Below are 22,467 nucleotides of genomic sequence, written 5' to 3' on the forward strand. Positions count from 1 at the left end.
ACTCAGACCGCACCCGCGGCTCTGAGGCGCTGCGCCCGCGCCCACCCAGCCTGGGATAGAAAAAGGACGGGTGCACGAGAACCGTGTCCTACGCAGCCATCCCTCGGACCCCTGCTTCTCCTCGCCCCTTGCCCACAACCCAGGGCAGTTCTAGTACAAACCTAGCGATGCAATCCGGGGTCCGGCAGGGCGCGGGAGGCGCTCGAGGGCGGTGAGACCCCCGAGATCTCACGAGGACCTCCGGGGGGTGTGTGTTACCACGGACTCTTAAAGGGTCTTAGGACGGATGCCTTGCTCGAACGCGTGGCCTGGTCTGCAGGCGCTGACCGATCCTCTTGGTCTTAGAGCCCACATCCGCCCGCGTGGAGAGGATTTGGGGGACGCCTCCCCCGTCTCCTCGCACCCTCTCCCCCTCTTCTGCCCTCTCCCCAGCCCCAGCAGACCGGTAGAGGCGGACTTGCCCTTTTCGCCGTTCACTCGGCCGCGTTAGCCGAGCCTCGCCACGGACTGGACATCTACCCCATCTGAGCCTTGCGAACCCGTGCGGTCTCACCTTGCGCTCGTGGGTCCCCTCGGAGCCCCTCGGCGGTTCCCGGCGCGCCCGCTTTTTTCCGCTCCACCCCGCCCCGCCCCGCCCCGCCTCGCCCCGCCTGAGAACTGGGACGTGTGGTCCCTTCTTCACCCCCCAGCCCCGGCAGCCCCGGCGCAGAGCTGGAGAGGGAGACGGACCCGAGCGCAAGTCGCGGGCCCAGCTGTGAGCCCGGCGGGAGACAATCCGCCGTCCGCGCTCGAGAGACGCCGCGGCCGCAGGTCAGACCCAGGAGGGCATCCCCCGCCCGCGGGCCCGGGCGCTCCGGGGAAGGTGACTGCGGTGGCGTGTGCCCCAGCGCCGCCACGTTTTTGAGGGAAGGGGAATTCTAGCTTTGGCCCCCCTGCGCCTCCGTTCTTAACCTGAGGCTAAAATGAGCCTGTGAGGTCCTATCCTCCGCCCCCACCCCCCTCAACGACTGTTTGGAGAGACTGGATTCTTTGGGAACTGGGAATGTTGGGTGGCCTAGTTTGCCTGGGCCTAGGGGCTCTCTCTGGAGCTCCTCCTGGTTCCAGCACATCATGCCAAAAAGGGAACTTTGGGCATTTAGAGTCCAGGCTTTCCCCTTCAGCCCTCCCTTGGGACCACGTTGGACCACCTATGGAGCTGACTCATCTTTTCCCTAGCCCAGGGTCACGACACTAGGGCTTTGGGCCTGGAAAGCAGCCATGTGGGGAAAGAACCAGGCAACCTGTGTTCCCTCCTGGTTCTACCACAGCCCCGGGGGCTTCACTGCCTTGTCATGAGGCTGTGCTTTCTTTTCAAGGCTGTTGGGAAGTTACGGAACCAGCGATGCTGTGTAAATGGTTGTGGCTACCCACCCAAAAGGAGTGGTTATGAAGCATGTCCACCTTCCCCTTCAGTTTCTCCCCACAGCCTGGCCTGAAAGCTCACCGCATGCTTTTACTGGTTGAGTGGTACACCTGGCTGGGGCCCAGACTCCTGAAGACATAGTGGTGGGGGGAAGGGGCAAGACATCCTGGATCAGGGAAGAACCACTGTGGCCACTTCAGCATGTCCAGCCTTTTGCCTTTAACCATCCAAAGCCCTTCACTGGGGTGGAGTGAGTGGAATGCTGAGCTTTTGAATTATGCTGGGCCTACATTTTTTTCATTTGTTTAATGGGAGATGTCAAGTCGGGGAGGAGATCATCCTCTGGGTTCCCTCCTCTGTGACTAGACGACAACCTGTCCAGGAGCCCTGAGGGTTTGGCTAGGGATGAGGCTTTCCCTGAGCTCCTACCTTCCTCTGCTAGACAGTTCCCCAGCCCCACCCCACCCCCTTCTCCATATTGCCTTTAGGAGGTCTTCACTGGCCTTAGGCACTCCTTGCGCCACTCAGGAGTCCCAGCCTGAGTCCCCTGCTGCCTCTGTTTTCCTGTCATCCCTAGGTGATTTGTTGGCCTGGGAGAGAGAGCAGAAAGCCAGCCCCAAACACATAAGCACCGGGGGCTGCATCCTTTCTGAGTCTGCCCAGAGAAGCCAAGCTCCAGCCTACCCTCTCTATATCACATTTACATAACATCTGTCACTTTTCTTGCTTGGAATTCAACCTCATTCTCACATTTGATTCTGGCAACCAGGCTAGGAGGTAGGCAGTTCAGGCATGTGTACTCACATAGCCAGAAGAGGAAACCAAGGTCCAGAGCAGATAAGTGACCTGCCTAAGATCACACTAGTGGACTGTCAGCCGCACAGTATCCTGGCCTCAACCCAGTGCTCTGGCCCCCAAGCAAGACTCTGTCCAAGGAACACACACACACACACACACACACACACACACACACACACACACGGTAGGAAGCTGAGTCAAAGCAAGGTTTCCAATTAATCTGAGAAAGTAAAGTCCAGGAAAGCAGAGATTTCTGTCTGCTTTGTTTATCACTTAATCTCCAGTGCCTAGGTCAGTGCCCACTATGTAGTGGGTGCTTATCAAGTGTTTGTTGAGTGAATGAAAGATTCTTGGGAGAGAGTCAGTCTCCTGCCATTTGCTACACACTCTGGTCTTAGCCCAGCCCCAGGCCTTGATTCATAGGGGCCTCAAGAGGCCCTGACTCTCCTGAACTGCTGGAGCTCATTCTCTCTGTCCTTTGTCTTTTTTCTAGGGTCTCCATTTTAGGGTGTTCTAACAACTGAGCCCTATTAACATTTTCATCATGGGCTTCCGCTTGGCTCTGGCATGGACACTCCTGATTGGGCCATGGGTGCCCATGGGTGAGTACAGATTGGAGGAGAAGCACAGCTAGGAGCAGAGGAACCCAGCATCCTCTGGGGTCCTCCAAGGACAGAAGTTGTGTCATATTCACCTCTGTATCCCTAGTCCCTAGCTAAACCAGCACGCTGCACATGGTAGGTGCTCATTTCAAGCTTCTTGACTAGATGAATGGATAATGGAATGAAAAATTTCCCCAAATACACAGAATTAGGGAGCCTTCATCTGCTGTGTCAGCACTTCCTGTTTTATTCCTTACAAACTGGGGGCCTTTTCTCTCTCTTCTGTCTTCCCTCTTTCTTCACGCAGTAAGGACCCCTGACACCCCATAGAGGAAAAGACTGATCAGACACACAAAACAATAAAGGATCTTGGTATCGGACTGGACCCAAAGCTAAAGGGAAGTCGCCAGTGTTTTAACACAATGTGATAAAAACAAAAACAAAAATCAATAAGATCCGGGAGTTTCCTGGTGGCCTAGTGGTTAGAATTCTGGGCTTTCACTGCCGTGGCCTGAATTCAATCCCTGGTCGGGGAACTGATGGCATGGCAAAAAAATAAAAATGAAAAAAATATATATCCATAAACGTTTGTTACTTCAGCTTTGGACAGTCTCTTATTAGAATCTGAGGCCATTCTCTGTAGTCTGGGTCTCTGAGGAGAAAAGTGAGCGTAAGGTGCCACAAATTAGGTTAAAAGAGCAAGTCTCTGATCATCAGGGGTGGGGGATGCACCAGGAGAAAGCAGAGAGAATCTGTGGCGTGATTGGTCTGGAGGCGATTGGCTGGAGGCGATAGCATGGTGAGGCAGCCTGTGCAGTTTCTCCCTTGCCAAAGCTTCTCACGTTCCCTTTCCTCCCAGTCCTCTCCTTGCCTTGGCCTTGGATTTTCCTTTTTTTCCCCAGCTCTTAACTCTTATTCGCAGAGGTATTCTCCCCCATACCCTACCCAAGAGGCGGCCTCCTTGTTCTGCCACCGGTTCATCTTATTTTAGAGACCACATGTATGTGGCTGCCCTAGTTCCTGCCCCATGTCCTGGATCCTTAGTTGAGTTCTTTGCTCAAACATCAGGGCCTGAGTCATCTACCTTCTCAGACCCCCTGGCGAGTGTATGTATGATGTGTGCTGACGTGCGTGCTCCCAGGGCATGGGGCAGGAAAGTAGCTCTGAGATCCTGTCCTTGGTCTGAGTGGAGAGACAACCGGAGGAATGGGTCTCTCTCTGGCTGATGAGAGTCCTCTTCTTTTCTCTGTTCTCTGAGGTGAGCAGACAGGGAGCCTAAGCCCTGTAGCCTCCTAGTTTGGGGAAAGGACTCTGGCTGGTCATCTGATCTACTGACCAGAAGGATCCTTGCTCCACTTCTGATTCTAGACCCTTCCTTCTGCCCCCACTGGCTGAGTTCTTTCCTCAACAGCTGAGTGCTTCCTCCTAGACCCTAGTTTTTGGAGAATAAAATAGGGTCAATAGAGGAATCATATGGGGAACATGATGCCCCAGAAGAGGAGGCAGCAAGGTTATCCACATGACCAGTCAGTCCCTGATCTCACCCAAGAAACTGGGGAAAAGATAGGGGTAACAATAGGCCCCAAAGCCACAGCCCCATGGCCCATACCCTTGCTCTGAGAGCGGCTCAACGAGAGAGAGCCAAGCCCCTCTCCATATTTCCCCTGCCCAGGGGTGAGTCACAGAATGACATGTCCTTCACTGGGTGGAAGAGTGGCTGACTCTTGCACTGTATGATGTTTTAGGGCTGGGAACAGGTTCTGTCCTGTCCCCCAGGGAGTTGGGGTGTGAGGGCAGTAGAAGGCTCCTACATCCCTTGCGCCACCGCCACTGTTCTCTTTCACCCTCCTCTTCCTCTCTGAGGCCATTTATCAGCACACACTGGCTACACCACTTTAGTGCTCCCTGCCATAGTTGTCCAGTGAGCAGCTTAAAGACTGGGCTTGAGTTTGGACATACCCTGGGTAAACTCCCTCCGTACCCTACCTCCTGCACTGTGCTGGGTATCCACTTTCTGCTGCTGGCCTGTCCTCTCATGCACTGATTTGCTCAGCTACCCCTTCCCTCTGTTCTCACACAGGAGCTCAGAACCCCATTTCATGGGAGGTGCAGCGATTTGATGGGTGGTACAACAACCTCATGGAGCACAGATGGGGCAGCAAAGGTAGGTGAGAGCCAAGTGGAGATGGAGCCCCAGGGTCAGGGAGGTAGCCACCGCTAAGGGGCAAGGGCTGGCAGGTACCAGCAAAGGCTCACCCATTCCTAAGGTTTTAGGATCTGTGGTGTGGAAGGGAGCCTGGCAGAGAGGTCAGGGAGCCCCCTGGGGATTCATCCTTGCCCCTACCCCTCCTACTCTAGGCTCCCGGCTGCAGCGCCTCATCCCAGCCAGCTATGCAGTTGGTGTGTACCAGCCCTTCCGAGAGCCTCATTTGCCCAACCCCCGGGCACTTAGCAACACAGCCATGAGGGGCCCCGCAGGGCAGGCCTCCCTGCGAAACCGCACAGTGCTGGGAGTGTTCTTCCACGAGAGCCTCAACCTCTGGGGAAGGGAAGCCAGTGGGGTCAGCTGGACACCTCTGTGTCTGAGGCGGGGAGTCAGGGAATGAAGGGAGAGAGTGATGGAGGGTCTGAGAGAGGGGGTGAGAGATGGAAGAGGAGGCAATGGGGTGAGGTAGGGGTCGGAGCAGGGGGAGAACGTCTGCTTGGGGGAGGCATAAATCTGCGTCACCTTGAGTTGTTGATGGGAGTAGGGTTAGAGGAGCATGGAAATAATCTGGTAGGTACTCTTGGGGGGACTCTGTTCTCACTCTGCCCCTGTGGCTCCTAGGACAGGTTCAGGGCAGGGTTCTGATTCTGGTAAGAGGGCTGGGGGGTGGGCCAGCAAAATGGGGGTGCCAGGTGGGCCTGACTGCAGTGACTGTGGGTTGTTGGCTCCCAGCAGGAATGCTCAGCTCCTGCTGGCCATCCATGGTGCCCACACTTGCTATCCAGTGTCCAGTGTCCCACTGAGTCTGGCAGGCCCTTTGGGCAGCCTGCTCCCAGCTGCACTTTGGAGCCGGTGCTGCCAGCCCTACCGCTTAGGCACATTCACTGGGCACCTCCCAGTTACCAAGGAGAAGACCAAACTTACAACGAAAACAGTTTGGATGAAGGCTTGGGAAGGGGTGGGGAGGTCCAGGCTTACACTTGACCTTAATGGCTTCTGAGTCTTTTGAAGCTTCAGGGGAAGCGGGTGGGGTGTCTAGATAGACTGCTCAGCGGCCCTCAGCTGGCCCTCCCACGCCTTCCGCCATTGCGGGCAGGCTACCACGTGCTCTCGGACCTGGTGAGCGTGGAAAAGCCTGGCTGCCCAGCCGAGTTCCTCAACATCCACATCCCGCCCGGAGACCCCGTGTTCGATCGCGACCAGAGCGGGGACGTGGTGCTGCCCTTCCAGAGGAGCCGCTGGGACCCCGAGACCGGACAGAGCCCCAGCAACCCCCGGGACCTGGTGGGCAGGGCAGGCGGCTGGGGGGGTGGGGTGGGGCGGGACCTGAGGCAGCTGTGGAGAGGCTCCCACCACCCGCAACGGCCGCCCGGCCTTCGCCCGCCCTGAGCCGCCTCGGCCACCCGACCCCCGGCTCAGCCTCCTGCTGTCCCCACAGACCCACGAGGCGACGGGCTGGCTGGACGGCAGCGCCATCTATGGCTCCTCGCACTCCTGGAGCGACGAGCTGCGCAGCTTCTCCGGTGGGCAGCTGGCGTCGGGGCCCGACCCCGCCTTCCCCCGGAACGCGCAGGACCCGCTGCGCATGTGGACTGCGCCCGACCCCGCCACGGGACGGCGCGGGCCCCGGGGGCTGTACCGTGAGGCGGCGGAGGCGCGGGCTTGGGGCCGGCGAGGTGCGCCCCCCTCGGGCCCACCCGCGCTCAACTCCTCCCCTGTGTCCCCACCGCGCGGGCAGCCTTCGGGGCGGAGCGAGGGAACCGCGAGCCCTTCCTGCAGGCGCTGGGCCTGCTCTGGTTCCGCTACCACAACCTGTGGGCGCAGAAGCTGGTCCGCCAGCACCCGCTCTGGGGCGACGAGGAGCTGTTCCAGCACGCGCGCAAGAGGGTCATCGCCACCTACCAGGTCGGTCGCGCGGCCCTGCCCCCACGTCCTTGTCCCCGGGAGACTCCGCTGCCCCGCAGAGCCCTCCATCCTTGGACAAGCCCACCCAGAAACACCCCTCCCCAGACAGCTACCGTCTAGGGAAAGCCCCTGAGAGTGATAAGGAGGCAAAGCGCTAGTTATACCAGAGGTTTTCTCGTGATTGTTATTTAGCTGCCCCTCCCCCCTGCCCTCGTTCCTCGTGGGCAACGGGAACCTCCGCCCCTCTCCTGTTTGAGTGTCTCTCCCGTGACTGCCCTGCCTGGTCCTCGTCTCACACCTAAGCCTTCCTTGAGCTCAGATCCTTCCTGGCCTTGCTGCTCCAGCGCTGGCCTCCCATTTCCCCCTCTCTTGACCCTCAGAACATCGCGATGTATGAGTGGCTGCCCAGCTTCCTGCAGCAAGCACCGCCGAATTACACAGGTGAGGGAGTTTGGGGAACACCTGGGCTGGGGGGGGGTTGGGGGAGGGGGCGGGGGTCAGGATCCATAGGGCAAAGAAGACAAGTGGGTTCGTGTGACGAGTGTGTGAGGGTAAAGAGCCTATTTCTCTTCTTACCCCTGTGGACAGAGTACCGCCCTTTCCTGGACCCCAGCATCTCTCCGGAGTTCCTGGCGGCCTCTGAGCAGTTCTTCTCCACCATGGTGCCCCCTGGCGTCTACATGAGGTGAGGGAGGGGCTCAGATGTTTGTGTGTTTGGAGGGGTGGAGGTGTATATTGAGAAAAATCTGCCTCAGGAGACCTCAGGACAGGCTTATCAATCAGAATTGTGCCCATTCCCCAGGGAACAGTGAATATGGAGGGAAAGAAGAACAACAGTTGTTTAAAAAGATACATCATTGTGGTTTTTGAGCACCTTAATGTCCATTTTTCTGCAGCTGGTTTAGATATTAATCCTCCAATTAAAGACGGGCTGAGGTTCAGAGGGTGAGTCACAAAGCCCGCAGGTGTTGACACTACACTGGGGATATTTTTAGCTATAAGGACAGGAAGTGGGGCTTATAAGCCTTTGGAGGGAATTACAATAAAAATGTGTGAGAGCTGAAGAAAAGTATTGACTCCAAAATAATGAAAAATAAACTTAAAAATATACCTATTAAATTAAAAGTATATAAAATAAAGCATGCAGTCTATTTTTTTACAATTGCGTTATAAGTTAAAACAGTTCATGGATTAGATTATTTTTACTCCGGACCAATTTCTGGATATGGCTTATGATGGACAAGAAATCGTAGTAATTGAGTTATACATAGACAAGTAATTTCAAAAGAACGAATACTAATCCTTTTTTAAATGTTTTAATTTACATATATAAAAAGATATATAAAGAATGTTGCCCACCATCCAGCTCTACAAGGATCAGGTCATTAGCCACTGCGGTCGCCTTCTAACAGTACACCCTGAAAAGGAATTCGGGACAAAAAACAGGATAAGACACTCAGTGCTTTGGGAAAACAAACCCCTTAGATAGTTAGAGGTATCTCAGGAAAAAATTTTAATGGACCCAGATTGTTGCACCTTCCCATACACAGAAAAACACAAAAACCATTTACTGAGGTATCTGATCCTTGTGACTAGCAGTAACCTTTTACAGAAATGTATGTTTGACTGCACCCATTCCCTAGCCCAAATCCTATATGTACTGGGTTCTCCCCCTCCCTGTTTGGAGCAGTCCCCTCAGAGCTACTAAGAGGCTGTTTTCTGGCCTATAGTCCTCAGTAAGTTTCCTGAATAAAATTGAAACTCACAACTCTTATGTTGTGCATTTTTTCTTTCAGTTGACAGTTTATCTGTCTCTGTCTCTTTCTCTATTGAGAGAGAGAAGAAGAGAGAGAGAATGAAACATGGTGAAATAAGGGATACACTTTTAGACGTTTGGTCTGATGTTTTCTTTATTTTTCTTTTTTATTGCTTCCAAAAATTCAGGTTGTTCAGGACCTACCCTGACCACACACCACCTCAAGGAAGCAATAGCCTGGACCCTTGGCTCTAGCCTTGGAGACTAGAGCTGATGCCTGACATTGGGGCTTCATAGCCTCGGTCACCACTAACCTCCTTGCATTTCAGAAATGCCAGCTGCCACTTCCAGGGGGTCATCAATAGGAACTCAAGTGTCTCCAGAGCTCTCCGGGTCTGCAATAGCTACTGGAGCTGAGAGGTCAGGGCTGGGGGCACATATGTGGGTGTGTGTGTGTTGTGGTGTGTGTGTGTTTGTGTCTGAGGGTGTGTGGTGAAGGGGGGCAGTAGGACTGAGGCAGCCAGCTGGGATGGGCTGGGGTAGAGGAAGCAGCCTGGGGCACCCCAGCCATCTCCCCTACCAACTGTCTGAGATGACCAGGTAGCTATACACCGTCAAACGTCAGTCCTCCATGCCCACCTCAGGGCTGTGTGAGGCACAGCAGGGGCCTGTGCAGATGTGGCTCTACATCTATCACTTCCTTCCAGGTTTTCCTTCTCCCTTGACAACTCTGGGTCCCCTGTAGGCAATGGAGTACCCCAGCCATCCCAGCCCCCAAGGAAACTTCCCAGTTAGACACACCAGGGCAGTGTGTGAATGTGAACATATGGGGAGGGCAAGGTGGAGAAAGGAATTCTGAGAGATTACCAGGCATCATCTGTCCAGGCCAGTATGGGTAAAGACCATTGACCATTAATTTAAAGCAAAATCAGATACTTTGTGTAGAGTGTTCATAAAGGGGGAAGGCGGTGGGAGGAAAGAGGGAAGAGGCAAGCATAGAATCAGAGTCATGGAGCTGAGCTGAAAGAGACCTCAGTGTCTGCTAATACCTGTTTATTATTTTATTTATTAATCCCTAAGGGCCTTTTTATTAAGGGCAGGACACTGAGTTCAGAGAGGTCCTGTCACACAGCTGGTTACTAACCGAGCAAGGACCAAGACCTAGATCTAGTGCCTTTGTCAACCATACCGTCGAGTTTCCTAAAATAGAAGCAAAGTTTTCGGTTCCTTGTGCTTGTGGAGACCTGTGTCCTAGCAGCATGAGCTTTGGATGGGGACATTGCGCACCCTGAGTGGGGAATCAACCTGTAGAGAAGCAATGGCCCCGCAGTTTGGGAGCAAATAGCAGGACTGGGTGGGCCCAGGACATGAACTGTGGGGTTGAGGGAGCCTGGCTGCCGAACCGCTGGCCTCATTAGCCATGCCCCCCTCTTCTCCCTACCCCCAAAGCACGCAAACCTACAAAGAGCTGAAGATGTGGACCCGCTGCTGGGCATGGCCTCCCAGATCGCTGAGTGAGAGGACCATGTGGTGGTTGAGGATGCATGAGGTGAGGCTGAGGCTGTCCCTGCAGGCTGTGTATGCCTGGCCCCCGGGAAGAAGTTCAGCTGGAGCTCCAGAGTTGGGCAGGGAGGGGTGCCCAGGGCTGGGAGCCTACACTCTCTCGCTGCTAAGAGAGCTCCTGACCTGCTGACCATGGCTCCCTCTGTATGGCTTAGGTCCCCCTGGGGCTGATTGGAGCCTGGGGCATGGGCCAGAGGAGCTCCCTCAGACTTGGTATCTCATCCCGATTTCTTGCCTGGGCCACTGAAGTTTTTCCGCACAGACCACCTGGCCAGTTGCCTGCAACCAGGCCGGGATCTGGGCCTGCCCTCTTACACAAAGGCCAGGGCAACACTGGGCCTGCCTCCAGTTACCAGATGGCAGGACGTCAACCCTGCACTCTTCCGGAGTGATGGCACTGTGAGGAGGGGTCAGGACCCAGAGGGCAGGGTGGGAGGTCCAGGGCACACTGGCTTGAGACACGGAAGATGGGCGGCGAAACACATGCATCAGAGACAAGCACCTGGTGAGAGGGGCAGGGCTCACACAGGTCGCTTTTCCCAGTATCACACACCAGGCTGGAGGTTACCAGACCAGCAGGATTAGGCTTTAGACTCTGTGACTGTGCAGATCCAGCGAATGTTTATTGAGCATTTGTTGCATGCCAAGCACTTAATAGGGTTCATCTCATTTACTCTTCCCAACAACTCCCTAAATGGGTTTAGAAGGTCCTTGACTCAGGAACAAGCTATACTTTCATGCACCAATATTCGAGCTGCTTTTGAGGAGTCAGCTGTCATACCCTGAGCTACCTGCTGCACAAATGGCATTGCCTGCCAGCCAACAGACCAGTTTTGGCTGCCTTAACATCTTGGCACAGCATTGTTTCTACAAGTGGGTGCCTATTTTATTGTGTTTGCCCTTACTATTTTATAACATTGTTGGAAAGTGGAGAATTGAAAGGCTATAAAGAAGTGATATGTACATGAGACTTGTAACCTTTTATAAAATCAGTAGGTAGATAGGAATCACCAGCTATGCCAAAGGTAGCAAATCTTTAACTTTGGACTTCCCTGGTGGTCCAGTGGTTAGGACTGGATGCTCTCACTGCCAGGGCCCCGGGTTCTATCCCTAGTCGGGGAACTAAGATGCCACAAGCCTCTTGGTGAGCCAAACAAACAAAAACACGTAATTCTATGAGAGAAACCAAAGGAATGAACTTCTAATGGTATAATTTCAGACGCATGTGGCTATTTTCATGGATGGTGTGTATATGGGGCAGGGGAGGAACAGGAGGTTTATTAAAGAATAGAAGTCCAGATCCCTAGGGTCCTTTTTCAGGCCCCCAACTCTGGCTGGCTGGAGTCCTAGAGCTTGGGCTGAATGGGTTGAGCACCCCCAGTGGGCTGGTCCCAGGCTCAACCCCACCCTGTCTGGTCTTCCTTAGCCTTAACACAGTGCAGGCCGTGTGGTGAATGTCTACCTCTTCTCCATCAGCCCGCTCACATCCTTTCCTGCCTCTTACCTGGCCTCTTCCATGACAACGGGTGAGTGAGTGTGTATATGTGTGTGTGTGTGCGTGTGTGTGGCCTGGCTCAGGGGTGAAGGGGGTGGAATTCTTTGCAGAAATTCTCTTGGTTCAGAGGAGTGTGTCACCCTCCAAGTTACAGGACAATGACCAGCCTGAGTCCCCAATCCCAAGTCACAGAAAGGGAGACTGGTGACTGGTGTGGGGTGCTTCCTCTGGAGGATCCTTTCTGGAGGTCCCAGACATCTCCTCACAGGATCCGTCCTTGCTTTCCCTAACCCTCAGGTCTGAGTTCCCCCAGAAGTGTTACTGGTGGTTCTTCCAGACCATGCCAGGTGAGAGCCCTCTCTGCTCCGTGAATTTCTGGGCCTGCCTCTGAGTTCCAGGCTCTGGGTTCTGTCTGCCACAGGCAGCCCAGTCGCTCTCACTCAGCCCTCATAGCCTTCACGGTGAGCCAGGCTCTGCCCTTGCCCCGAGCGCTCTCCTGGGCAGTAGGAGACTGCATTCCAGGCCTTCTCTCAGGAGCTTAGCTGGGCTTCTGCCCTGGTTCTGAACTAGTCCCTCCCTCTGAGGAATGGGAGTGCACCCCTCCACCCCCGACACACACAGCTACCGTGACAGTGACTTTGAGGAATGCTATGCCCCAGCTGCATGCGGGAGGGACCAGGCTCTTTGTGGAGCCTGGTGGACGCCCCCTCCCCTTCTCCCCCTCCATTCTGTAGTCTGTCTTGACAAGAGCTGTTTAGGGGCATATTCCTAACTCCCCATAATCACCCATTTTAGAGCTATTAGCTGTGAATCTATTCAAATGCTTCTTGAAGCTATTTATATTTTCACTCTGTTCCCTCCTTGGGGTAAGACATTTTCTACACTCCTTTCTGTGAAACACAGCGTGTTGTTTTTCATTTTTCTTTAAATCCTAAAAGGATCGGCTTTGAACTTCAGGGAATGCTTGCTAACTCCTGCACACTGGGGTTTACTGGATCAGGCCGCGTTTATGCCCTTCTCTCCATTCAGGACTTTACAGGCTTTGGCTAGATCCCTTCTTAACCTCTGCTTTTCCACACTACAGGGCTCTAATCTTCTTCACTTCTGCCTCTCTCCTTGATCACTTGAGGGGCCGTTATCTGGAATGGCTCCAGTATTGCCCTCCTGTGCACCCCTAGCCTGGGATCCCCTTTGAGAGGAGGGGTCTCCCACCAGGTCTGGGCCAGATCCATGGGGGCTCTGGTGATGAGCAGCGACAGTGTGGTCCCACTCGCTCACTAACAGTGCCAGTGCTCATGCTTGGTGCTGTGGCTGCCAGGTACAGTGCAGCTGGAATGCTGGCCAAGCCTCGACTCCCTGATGGCAGGGCCTACGATGTCCAGAGTTCCACAGAGGGCTCAGAGCAGCTGCCCTGTACATTCATTCATTCAGCACACATGTCTATAAGGCCCATGGTGTGCCAGGCCCTGCACTAGGCACTCAGGTGCAGTGGTGAACTAGCCTAGCCTGGTCCCTGTTCTTGTGGACCTGAGAGTCAAGAAAGTGACAGACGTAAAACAAGTAATGACACAGGTGCTTGAAAAATAACCATCATGACAAGGTCCGCGAAGGACAAGTAGGATCTGTTGAGATGAAAGGTACCTGTGATCAGTGGTGTCGGAGAGAGGAAGAGGGAAGGATGCTGGGCTTTCCGCCCCCTGCCTGGAGCTGTGGAGTGGAGAGGGGACCCTGGCAGCCTCAGAACAGCCCCCTCTGTGAGGCCCTGCGCCTCTGCCCTTCACCCCATGTTCATTTGCAGGTCTCACGGGGGTCATGCTGCTCCTGGTTCTCGCCGTCATGTACGTCTTCGCCTCCCACCACTTCCAGCGCCGCAGCTTCCGGGGCTTCTGGCTGACCCACCACCTCTACATCCTGCTCTACGTGCTGGTGAGGGCTTTTTGCTGTGAACCAGGCCAGCGGAGTCTGGGCAGATGTTCCCAGGGAGGCAGTGATGCCTGAGACATCAGTTCTCCATCCCCTTAGTTATTTCAAGTATCCTCTTCACTTCTCCATATCTCTCTCAAAAGGTGGAGCTTATATAATATGGGGCTCTCAGGTAGGCTGACCCAATATGCGGCACTTGGAAGACTGACTCCCTGGCATGGGATTTGTAGTAGCAGCCTTACCTGGCTGATCTGCATTCCTTCCAGACACCCCACATCATTTCTGCCCAGTCAGTCTTTCCCTACCTTTGGGTGGTGGTTTGGGTTCTTGGGTGGACTGTCTGCATTCAAGGGAGCGTCACCTTCTTAAAGAGAAATTTACCTTAAATAGGTTCTGCCACTTTTGTTCTGATCCTGTTTTCTGGGGTGTTAGCTACATCCATCCAGCTAGCTAAATGCCACCTGTAAAGTTAATGAACTTGCTCAAAATGTCTTCATTGGACTGTTGATAAAATGGATTTTTAAGACTCCACCTCTCCCCTTTCCTTCTTAACCTGGGCCCCTGCCTCCCTTCCTTCACATTCCCTCCCTTCTTCTCTCCTGTTCCCTTTTCACCTTTCCCTGGCTTTGTCCTCAGCTGCTTCAGCTGGCTATTTCCAGAGATGACTCTGATCTGTGCCCCTATGTCATGGTTCTACTTGGCCTGCCTTTCTCACAGACACAGGCATTTCCCCGAAGGGCACCCTGAGGGCCTTGCTGAGGAGTTAAACCAAGTCCCAATGCTCTGATGTCCCCGTTGATGATAGCTTGGCTGCCAGCATTCAAGAAGTGCAGAGCCCAGACGGCTGCCCTATCACCTGGCTCCAGGCAGAACTGCACACAGGGGTCTCCTTTGTCCTGAGACAAGGGAGAAAGGTCATCATTGCCTGGGTCAGGCTGGTGCTGGGGTGCAGTCTGTCTTCACTGGTAGGTAGGAGGGTCTGCTTCCAACCTGCTCAGCACTTCATGGTTCTGAAGATGACTATCCAGCCTGGGCTTAGGATGTTTCCTAGAACCGATGACGTTAGTTTCTCTGGAAATTGTGGCTAATTTATGCCTCCCTCCCAACGTTCCTGATAATGGGTAGAGCCCTAGCATCTGGGTTACTGTTTCTGTTAGGGGTGGAAATGATGGTCTTGTTTCTGGTGATAAAGCAGCTTTTTTGAACTAGATGGGAGACCCAGAAGAGTGGCCAGCCTGGTACCCTGAGACCAAGACCGGTTTCTGATTTATCCCCGGTTGTGGGGATCACTGGGGGATCCAGAAGGGAAGTTAGCAGCTCAGAAAGGTGCAGGCCACTCTGCTGGGAAGTCCTAGCCCCTGCAGCTTGGGAGCATCTCATCTAGGGGGAGATCAGAGCCAAAGCACCTGCTGCCTTCCTGTTTATCTCAGGTATGGCCACTTGACCTCTGGCAGAAAGAGAAGTTACAAGTAAACGACCCCAGTGTGGAGCAGACCCTGGGGAAGGGTGTCCAGGCTCCTGATCCAGGCTGTAGAGGGTGGAGTTAGCACAGCAGAAACTGAGCTGGCAGGCTGTTCCCCAGGCTCCTCAGTCAACCATGACCCTGCAGCAGCTTTGTGGTTTAAAGGTAGAGCCAACACCAAGCAAGATGTATAAACAAAGGAGTATGAAGTCACCTTGACATTGTTCTCAGCCTGGTTGGATTCTCAGAAAGCCTTGGGGGTGGGCGTGGGCTCCTTAATGAAAGAGGAACTTGGGAAAACTGGAGCCAATTGAGAGAAGAGCCCAAGGAGGTTTGAGTTAGCTCTGTGGAGAAAGTTTCAAGAATAGGGTAACACTCAGCTGGAGGAATGGAGAGCTGAATGAGGAACCAGAGTTCACTTTAACTGTTATGTGTTAAGGGTCTAGTATATACTTGCTCTGTGCTAAGCCCAGCAGAGGAGGGGGAGACTCTAAGCTCTGCCCTCAGGAACTGAGGATTTGCTGCAGAGATAAGTGCCATGCATGTGAAATGATCAAAATGAACAGATAATACAGGATTAATTGCTGAGCTGAGTGTTCCAGTCAGTCAGTTAGAAGAGCTCATTGAAGGGAGTTTCGTTTGGGCCAAACTGGTTAGAGAAGACTTTGGGGAGAAGGTGGAACTTGTGCTAAGCTTAAGGAGAGATAAGCTAAGGTTTGACAGGGCAGAGTGGAAACTGAAGAGCATTCCAGGTGGAAGGAAGGGCATGAGGGACTTCCCTGGAGGTCCAGTGGTTAGGACTCTGTGCTTTCACTGCCGAGGGTCGAGGTTCAATCCCTGGTTGGGCCAAAAAAAAAAAAAAAGAAGAAGAAGGAGAAAGGCACGAACAGTGGTGCAGAGGTGGGAATGATGGTGGAATATTCGGGGCACAGAGGAGATGGGCCTGGCTATGAGTGGCCAACAGGGCAGTAGGTGGTGGCAGGACATGGTGGACCTGTGCAGGCTGCAGCTGCAGCTGAAGGGCTGTGGCTCAGCTGAGAGGCTGCGCCAGGTGGGAGATCATAGAAAGAGAAGAGCAGAGGGTGAGGAAATCAGACTTGGGCAACACACAGGATTGGGGGTGGGAGAAGGAGCAGAGCCAGTGCAGGAGATAGAAAGTAAACAGCCAGAGAGGGAAAGAGGGAGAACCAGTAGAGCACTGTTGCAGAAGTGGCAAGGCGGGGGTGGTCACTAGGGCCACAGGCTGCCAAGCACGGGAGCGAATGCAGTCTGAAGGGAGACCTCGGGGTTTGGTCACTTGTGAGCCCTCTGTGAGCAGGTCCTGAGAAGACGTGGAGGCGGGAGCCAGGCTGACCATACTCAGGACCAAGCAAGTGGGAAGAAGGGGGCAAGTCGTGTCTGACCACATTAGACCAGCTTGTTGGGGAAAGGACCGGAGCTGGACAATACCTGTCAGTTATTTCATGGAAAAGGAGGACTGGTTAGGTGTTCTTAGTCTCCAAAGGGACAGGGTAAATTGGGGAAACTCCTTCCATTAACTCAGTAATTACTGAGCACCTACCATGTGCCAGGCAGAAACTGATTGGAGCTGAGAGTGTCATGGCAAATGAAATGGACACAGTCCCTACTCCTCTAGTCCAGTGGGGAGAACAACAGTAAACATGTCCATGGATGAAGGAACACAAGTATTGTGGATGACGACAATGCTCTGAAGGGAGTTAACAGGGAGAAGGGATAGAGAGGGCTGGGTGAAGGCCTGAGGAGGTGGCATTTCTGCTGAGACCTGAAAAGTGAGATGGATGGGAAGAAGTAGGGGAAAGGCATTCCCAGCAGAGGGAGCAGCAGGTGCAAAGTCCTGAAGCAGAAAGGACTTGCCGTGTTTGAAGAACAGGGAGGGGGAAATGCTGGCAGGTAGAGGCCAGAACATTGCAAGGCCTTGTGGTGCAATGGGAAATCATCTGAGGCCTTTTGAGCTGGGAATGACGTGATAAAACAAACTTTAAAATGTCACACTGGCTGTCTTGGAGAGAATGGATCACAGTGGGGCAACCCAGTGGAAGACCAAGTAGTCTCATTAACATAAATGCTTTGGAGGATGGGTTGGGAGAGGTGAAGTTTTGGAGCCTGGAAGGAACATGGCACCTGGTGAGGTGAGAATTGGATGGGCCAATTGGGAAGGGATGCAGGGGTCAGACCCTGTTGTGAGTGTGGCTTGGATCTCAGCTATACTCTTTGCTCTATCCAGCTCATCATCCATGGCAGCTTCCCTCTGATCCAGCTGCCCCGTTTCCACATCTTCTACCTGGTCCCAGTACTTACCTACATGGGGGACAAGCTGGTGAGCCTGAGCCGGAAAGAAGGTGGAGATCAGTGTGGTGAGGGCGGAGCTGCTGCCTTCAGGTGCCAACATAGAGGCTGTCAGGGGAGCAGGCTGGTGGTACTGAGGAAGCTGACAGGCCAGGGGCAGAGCCTGGACCTTGAAATCTCCTGGCCTGGCCCAGTGGAGTTAGCAGGGTCCTTGAGGTGGTAGGGATGAGGGAGCTGGTAAGAGAGGCTCTTTGCCAGGGGACCTGAGCCTCTCTCACAACAGAGAGAGGAGGAGCCCAGGCCAGGCTGACCACCAACCCCAGTGCTGCCCAGCACCCCCTCAGGGTAGACGTGGCCTGAGGGGAGTAATGATCTCTGATCGCGGGAGGCCTCCTCTGTCATATTCCAAAAGCAGAGCTGAGGCTGCAGGTTGGGGAACTCTCTAGGGGTCACATTGTTGCTGGGTTCAGGACAGCCACCTCCCACCCACCTTCCCTCCTCAGGAGTGACCCGCCTCGAGTTCCAGCGGCCCCAAGGCTTTGAGTACAAGTCAGGACAGTGGGTGCGGATCGCCTGCCTGGCTCTGGGGACCACAGAGTGCCACCCTTTCACCCTGACTTCTGCGCCCCACGAGGACACGCTTAGCCTGCACATCCGGGCAGCAGGGCCCTGGACCACCCGCCTCAGGGAGATCTACTCACCCCTGACGGGTGACAGCTGTGCCAAACATCCAAAGGTGCCCAGACCCAGGCCGGATGCACCACATGCTCCCACAGTCCCTTAGCAGGCCTCGGTCCTGCTGCCCCAGACTCCCCACTGCGTTCCTCCCTTCCCCTATCCAGAGACCGATTCTTCCAGATGATGCTACAAGCCCCCCACTACTCCCCACTCCATACACCTACCTGCATTTCCCTGCCTCCCATTTCTGGCTTCAGAACTATGGTGGTAGCCGAACTTAACTCAAACACACTCCCCTCCCTGCAGCTGTGCCTCGATGGACCATTTGGAGAGGGCCACCAGGAGTGGCGTAAGTTTGAGGTGTCCGTGCTGGTGGGAGGGGGCATTGGGGTCACCCCCTTTGCCTCCATCCTCAAAGACCAAGTCATCGGTCAGCTGCCAAGTGTTCTGTAGGAAGGTGAGTGTCCCCTCCTCCCACCAGCCCCTGGCCCCCTGCTCCCTATCACCGTGTCCATCTGAACCTGTCTCCTGCCTCTGTCCTTGGCCTCCCTGGTCTGGGAAAGGCTGAGTTGGCCTGACCCCAAGGGACTTGGGGTATTCCTGGACCCTAAGGGACAGAGTTGTTTTGCTGATGCCTTCCAGGCTCTTCCCTCAGTTAGGGGGTGCCCCACGTAGGATGTGCTTCTGAGAGTCCCTCCAGGCAGCGTTGGAGAGGAAGCCAGCACTTGAAGCACTGTCCGGTCCGGTCGAGAGAGGGAAGGGCATACTTGGGGTGGGGCACAAGTGAGACTGGCTCTGCTCTCAAGAGGAAGAGGAGGGGAGGCAGCAAGGCAGGGCTGGCAGGCCTGGATGGCTCTAGGAGCACAGCCCAGGCCCTGAGGCCCCTCCACACCAGGCCCCTTCGCCTCACCCTGGCCCTGGTGGCAGGCCCCTGCTTGTCTCTCTGGGCCTGGCAGGTGAGTCAGGGCCACAGGAATGCAGCGGGCAGAGGCCCAGCCTGTATGCTGTCAGCACTCAGAGGGTGACAGCTCCCCTGCCCCTCTGTCCATAGCAGCTCTGTCTCTGCCTCTTAACTCACACAGCCCCATTTCTCCCCATCAGAAGCTGGAGGTGGGTACCCCCCGGGGCAGCTTCCATTCCCCTGGTCTCTCTTTGAGCCCATGCCCATCCACTCCAGGCAGCCAGCTGGGTCTTTCCAGAGGCTGTTCTGTGACATACCCCTTAGCGGGACCCTCTGCCTCTGGGCAGCCTGTAGGTTGGGAGCCTAGCAGCCTGAGAAGGGCCCACTGGAGGGAGTGGAAGGTCAGGCTCGGCAAGAGAAAGCTGCTTCCCACCCCAGCAGACCTTCAGCTCACTTGACAGACTCCTTTCTCATGGCCCCAGGCTATTGCTCACTTCCACTGCTCTGTGCCCTGGGGCAACACCATCTTCTGCCTCAGAGCATGGCCCTGTGGCCCCATACATTTCCACCTCCCCAGGCTATCTGGGGAGAGGCACAAGCTGCTAGAGACCAGAAGACTTCTATTGGTGTGATGATTCCTGGGGTGTAGGGAGCCTGAGATGAGCTGGGTCCCAAGCTCTAGCCCTGTCCCCAGATCTACTTCATCTGGGTGACACGGACCCAGCGGCAGTTTGAGTGGCTGGCTGACATCATCTGGGGGGTGGAGGAGAATGACCACCAGGACCTGGTGTCTGTGCACATCTACATCACCCAGCTGGCTGAGAAGTTTGACCTCAGGACCACCATGCTGGTACGTCAGGGCCGGCCAGGCAGGGCAGCTCAGTGGGTATGTGGGTTGAGGGTAAGGATGGCCAAGGCAGGTGGGTGGACCGCCATCTGGACTAGGAGCTGACCCTGGCTCTGCCTGGCTGTGACCTTCCTCCTCTACTCCCTCCCCCAGTACATCTGTGAGCGGCACTTCCAGAAGGTGCTGAACCGGAGTCTGTTAACGGGCTTGCGCTCCATCACCCACTTTGACCCCCCTTCGAACCCTTCTTCGACTCTCTGCAGGAGGTCCACCCAAAGGTCAGTCCCACCCCATATTCAGGTTTTCTTCACCTTTGTTTGGGGTCTGAGCAAAGCTCCCAAACCTGCTCCATAGGGGAAGGAGAATCCACCCCCAGGGATATTGGTGGGGTAATGGAATGGAAGGGGAGAGGTATGGGTCACCCTGAGGGGCAAAGGGAGGAATCAGGTAGCAGGGACTTGCCACCTCTGAAGCTGTGATGTCTTGTCCAGAAGGAAAGGCTTGGTGGTTGGGCTGGTCCTCACCACAGACTCAGAATTATCCTTACCACTAATGCTCTCCAGCCCTCACCCTGGACACCAAGCTAACCTTCACCACGAACACTATGCTAGCCACACTCTCATAAAAACTGGGCTAGCCCTCAATGAGACACTAAACTGTCCTCAACTTGGACATTGATTAACCTGGCCCCTATTGGAAACACTGATCTTGCACCTGAAGCTAGCAAATGCGTTGGAAAACGGTAAAGGCTGGACGCACAGAGAGCAAGTCTACCAAAATTGAGTTAGTTTTATAAACATTGAGGCAGCCCTCACCATGCATGGTACAAAGCAAACCTTCATCAGGAACACGGAATGGTCCTCACCAAGGACTCTTGCTGGTCTTTAACATGAACATGGAGCTAGCCCTCCCTCTGAACACTGAGCTAGCCTTCACTTCTTCCTCCAACAGGTCCAGAAGATCGGGGTGTTTAGCTGTGACCCCCATGGCATGACCAAGAATGTGGAAAAGGCCTGTCAGCTCATCAACAGGCAGGACGGGATTCATTTCTCCTACCATCATGAGAACTTCTAGGCCTCCTGCCCAGGGCCTCTGCCCACTGCCCAGCTGAGCAGAGGTTTGGCCCCATACCTCACCTGTAGCTTTCCTGTTTCTGGCTCCCTCAGCCGTCTCCCCATTCGCACCTCCCAACTTTGGTCCAGGTGGCCATGGTTAGTCACCTCATGCGGGTTCAGGGACTCCCAGGCCCGGAAGCTCTCAGCCTGGAGAAATGCAAGGCACTGTGTGGGGACTAGAGGTTGGGAAGTAGGAGAGCTATTATTGCTTTGGGGCAAAGTGACACCTCTTCTTCCAAAATAAGAAAAAAAATCAAAAAACTGGAGCAGAAAAATTGTGTGTGTGTGTGTGTGTGTGTTTAGGGGACTGTGAGCCTAAGGATGAAGTGGGAGCACAGATGCTGGCATCCTAAAACCCCTTCCCCCAAATCTCCCCTCCTCTGAGCTCCCCACTGTCAAAAGGGCTGGCAAATGCCTTAGAGAGGGTAGAGGGTAGACCCACAGAGAGCAATTTACAGGACCCCCTCAGCACCCCATTCTAACAGCACAGTTGATCTTTTCTGCCAACTTTTTAAACGTGTACTGTAGTCAAAACCTGCCCCAACAGGCCTCAGTGCTCCTCAGCTCTTCTCTCCTCTTCCTGCTCTAATAGCCTTTTATAAATAAGCCACTTTCCTGCCTTAGGGTTTCTTTATTCTGCTGCAGGGTGGGGTCCTCACGCAGCCAGCTCACCGAGGCTGGCCCACACGTTCTCTTTGAGCTTGCCTGTACCCACTGACTAAGGGAACCCCTCCAAGGCCAAGCGCCCCAGCTAGAGACCCCTTCCCCTGCTCAGGGGCACCTTTCCTGACAGAGGGCCTCTCAGGGTGGCTAGTGTGGGGCTCCTGAGGCCTGGTCAGGAGGGGCAGAGGGAGGTGTGAGGGCTTCTGGTGACGGTGGGCTGGGCGCAAGAAGGGAGCAGTGTAGCAAGACACAGCAGGAGTCTACAGGGAGCCAGAGCTCACTGGCTTGCCCCAGGACCTCAGTTACTCCTGGTCCTCTGAGCCATGGGAGGGTGGAGCACCTGTATGAGTGCCTGTATGAGTGTTCTGTGTAGTGAGATGACAGCAAGGAGACTGATGAGCACATCACCTAACCTCTTTGGGCCTCTGTTTTCTCATCTGCAAAATAACCGAATGCCCTCCAAGTCTACTTAAGCATAGGGCAACCTCTATGATGGAATGTTTGAAGCAGGACTCAATTTCAAGTGATCCTTTCCACTGTCCCCACAGAATTCTTGCATTCGTCAGATCACATATCCTCGATTTCGAGAAACTAGCCACTGGATTAGAAAATCCAAATTCCCGTGCTTCACACCACGCTTGGGAGTTGCAGGTATCCGTTCTGGAGGAGGCTCTCAGGCTGGGCAGCCGTCCCGAGGGTGTTAGTTCAGTGGGTCATCGGTCATTGGGAGCTTCTGTTCAGCTTGCTCATGGGAGCGGGAGGGCGGGCCTGGAGTGGTTTGAAAGCAGCTCCGCCTGGCGGCCCGGTGGTATTCCCCAGGGACTGGGCCCCAGGCCTCGGCGGG

The 22,467-nt window shown here is 54.6% G+C and overlaps 2 protein-coding genes across 3 annotated transcripts; both read left to right on the forward strand.

Annotated features, from left to right (window-relative positions):
• The first annotated feature begins 569 nt into the window (after nt 1-569).
• LOC117311092 (dual oxidase 1-like) lies at nt 570-6,131 on the forward strand. 2 transcript variants are annotated; one of them, XM_073800905.1, is made up of 4 exons: nt 570-862; nt 2,694-2,802; nt 4,883-4,966; nt 5,161-6,131. In XM_073800905.1, exons 2-4 carry the CDS (start codon nt 2,745-2,747, stop codon nt 5,406-5,408), a joined length of 390 nt encoding a protein of 129 aa, XP_073657006.1. In that variant the 5' UTR covers nt 570-862; nt 2,694-2,744; the 3' UTR covers nt 5,409-6,131. The 2 variants fall into 2 exon arrangements, with proteins under 2 accessions (XP_073657006.1, XP_073657005.1); XM_073800904.1 differs by having other exon boundaries at nt 570-810.
• Nucleotides 5,688-21,133, forward strand: LOC117310373 (dual oxidase 1-like). The gene is given in 14 exon segments (XM_033849904.2): nt 5,688-5,772; nt 6,105-6,292; nt 6,447-6,684; nt 6,747-6,913; nt 7,294-7,354; nt 7,502-7,598; nt 13,526-13,653; nt 17,923-18,155; nt 18,404-18,516; nt 18,518-18,554; nt 19,693-19,848; nt 19,999-20,071; nt 20,074-20,123; nt 20,797-21,133. Coding segments are annotated over 14 exon segments (1,749 nt in total). The 3' UTR covers nt 20,920-21,133.
• The last annotated feature ends 1,334 nt before the right edge of the window (nt 21,134-22,467 follow it).

The sequence above is a fragment of the Tursiops truncatus genome, chromosome 2 (assembly GCF_011762595.2).
Source record: "Tursiops truncatus isolate mTurTru1 chromosome 2, mTurTru1.mat.Y, whole genome shotgun sequence".
NCBI classification, from domain to species: domain Eukaryota; kingdom Metazoa; phylum Chordata; class Mammalia; order Artiodactyla; family Delphinidae; genus Tursiops; species Tursiops truncatus.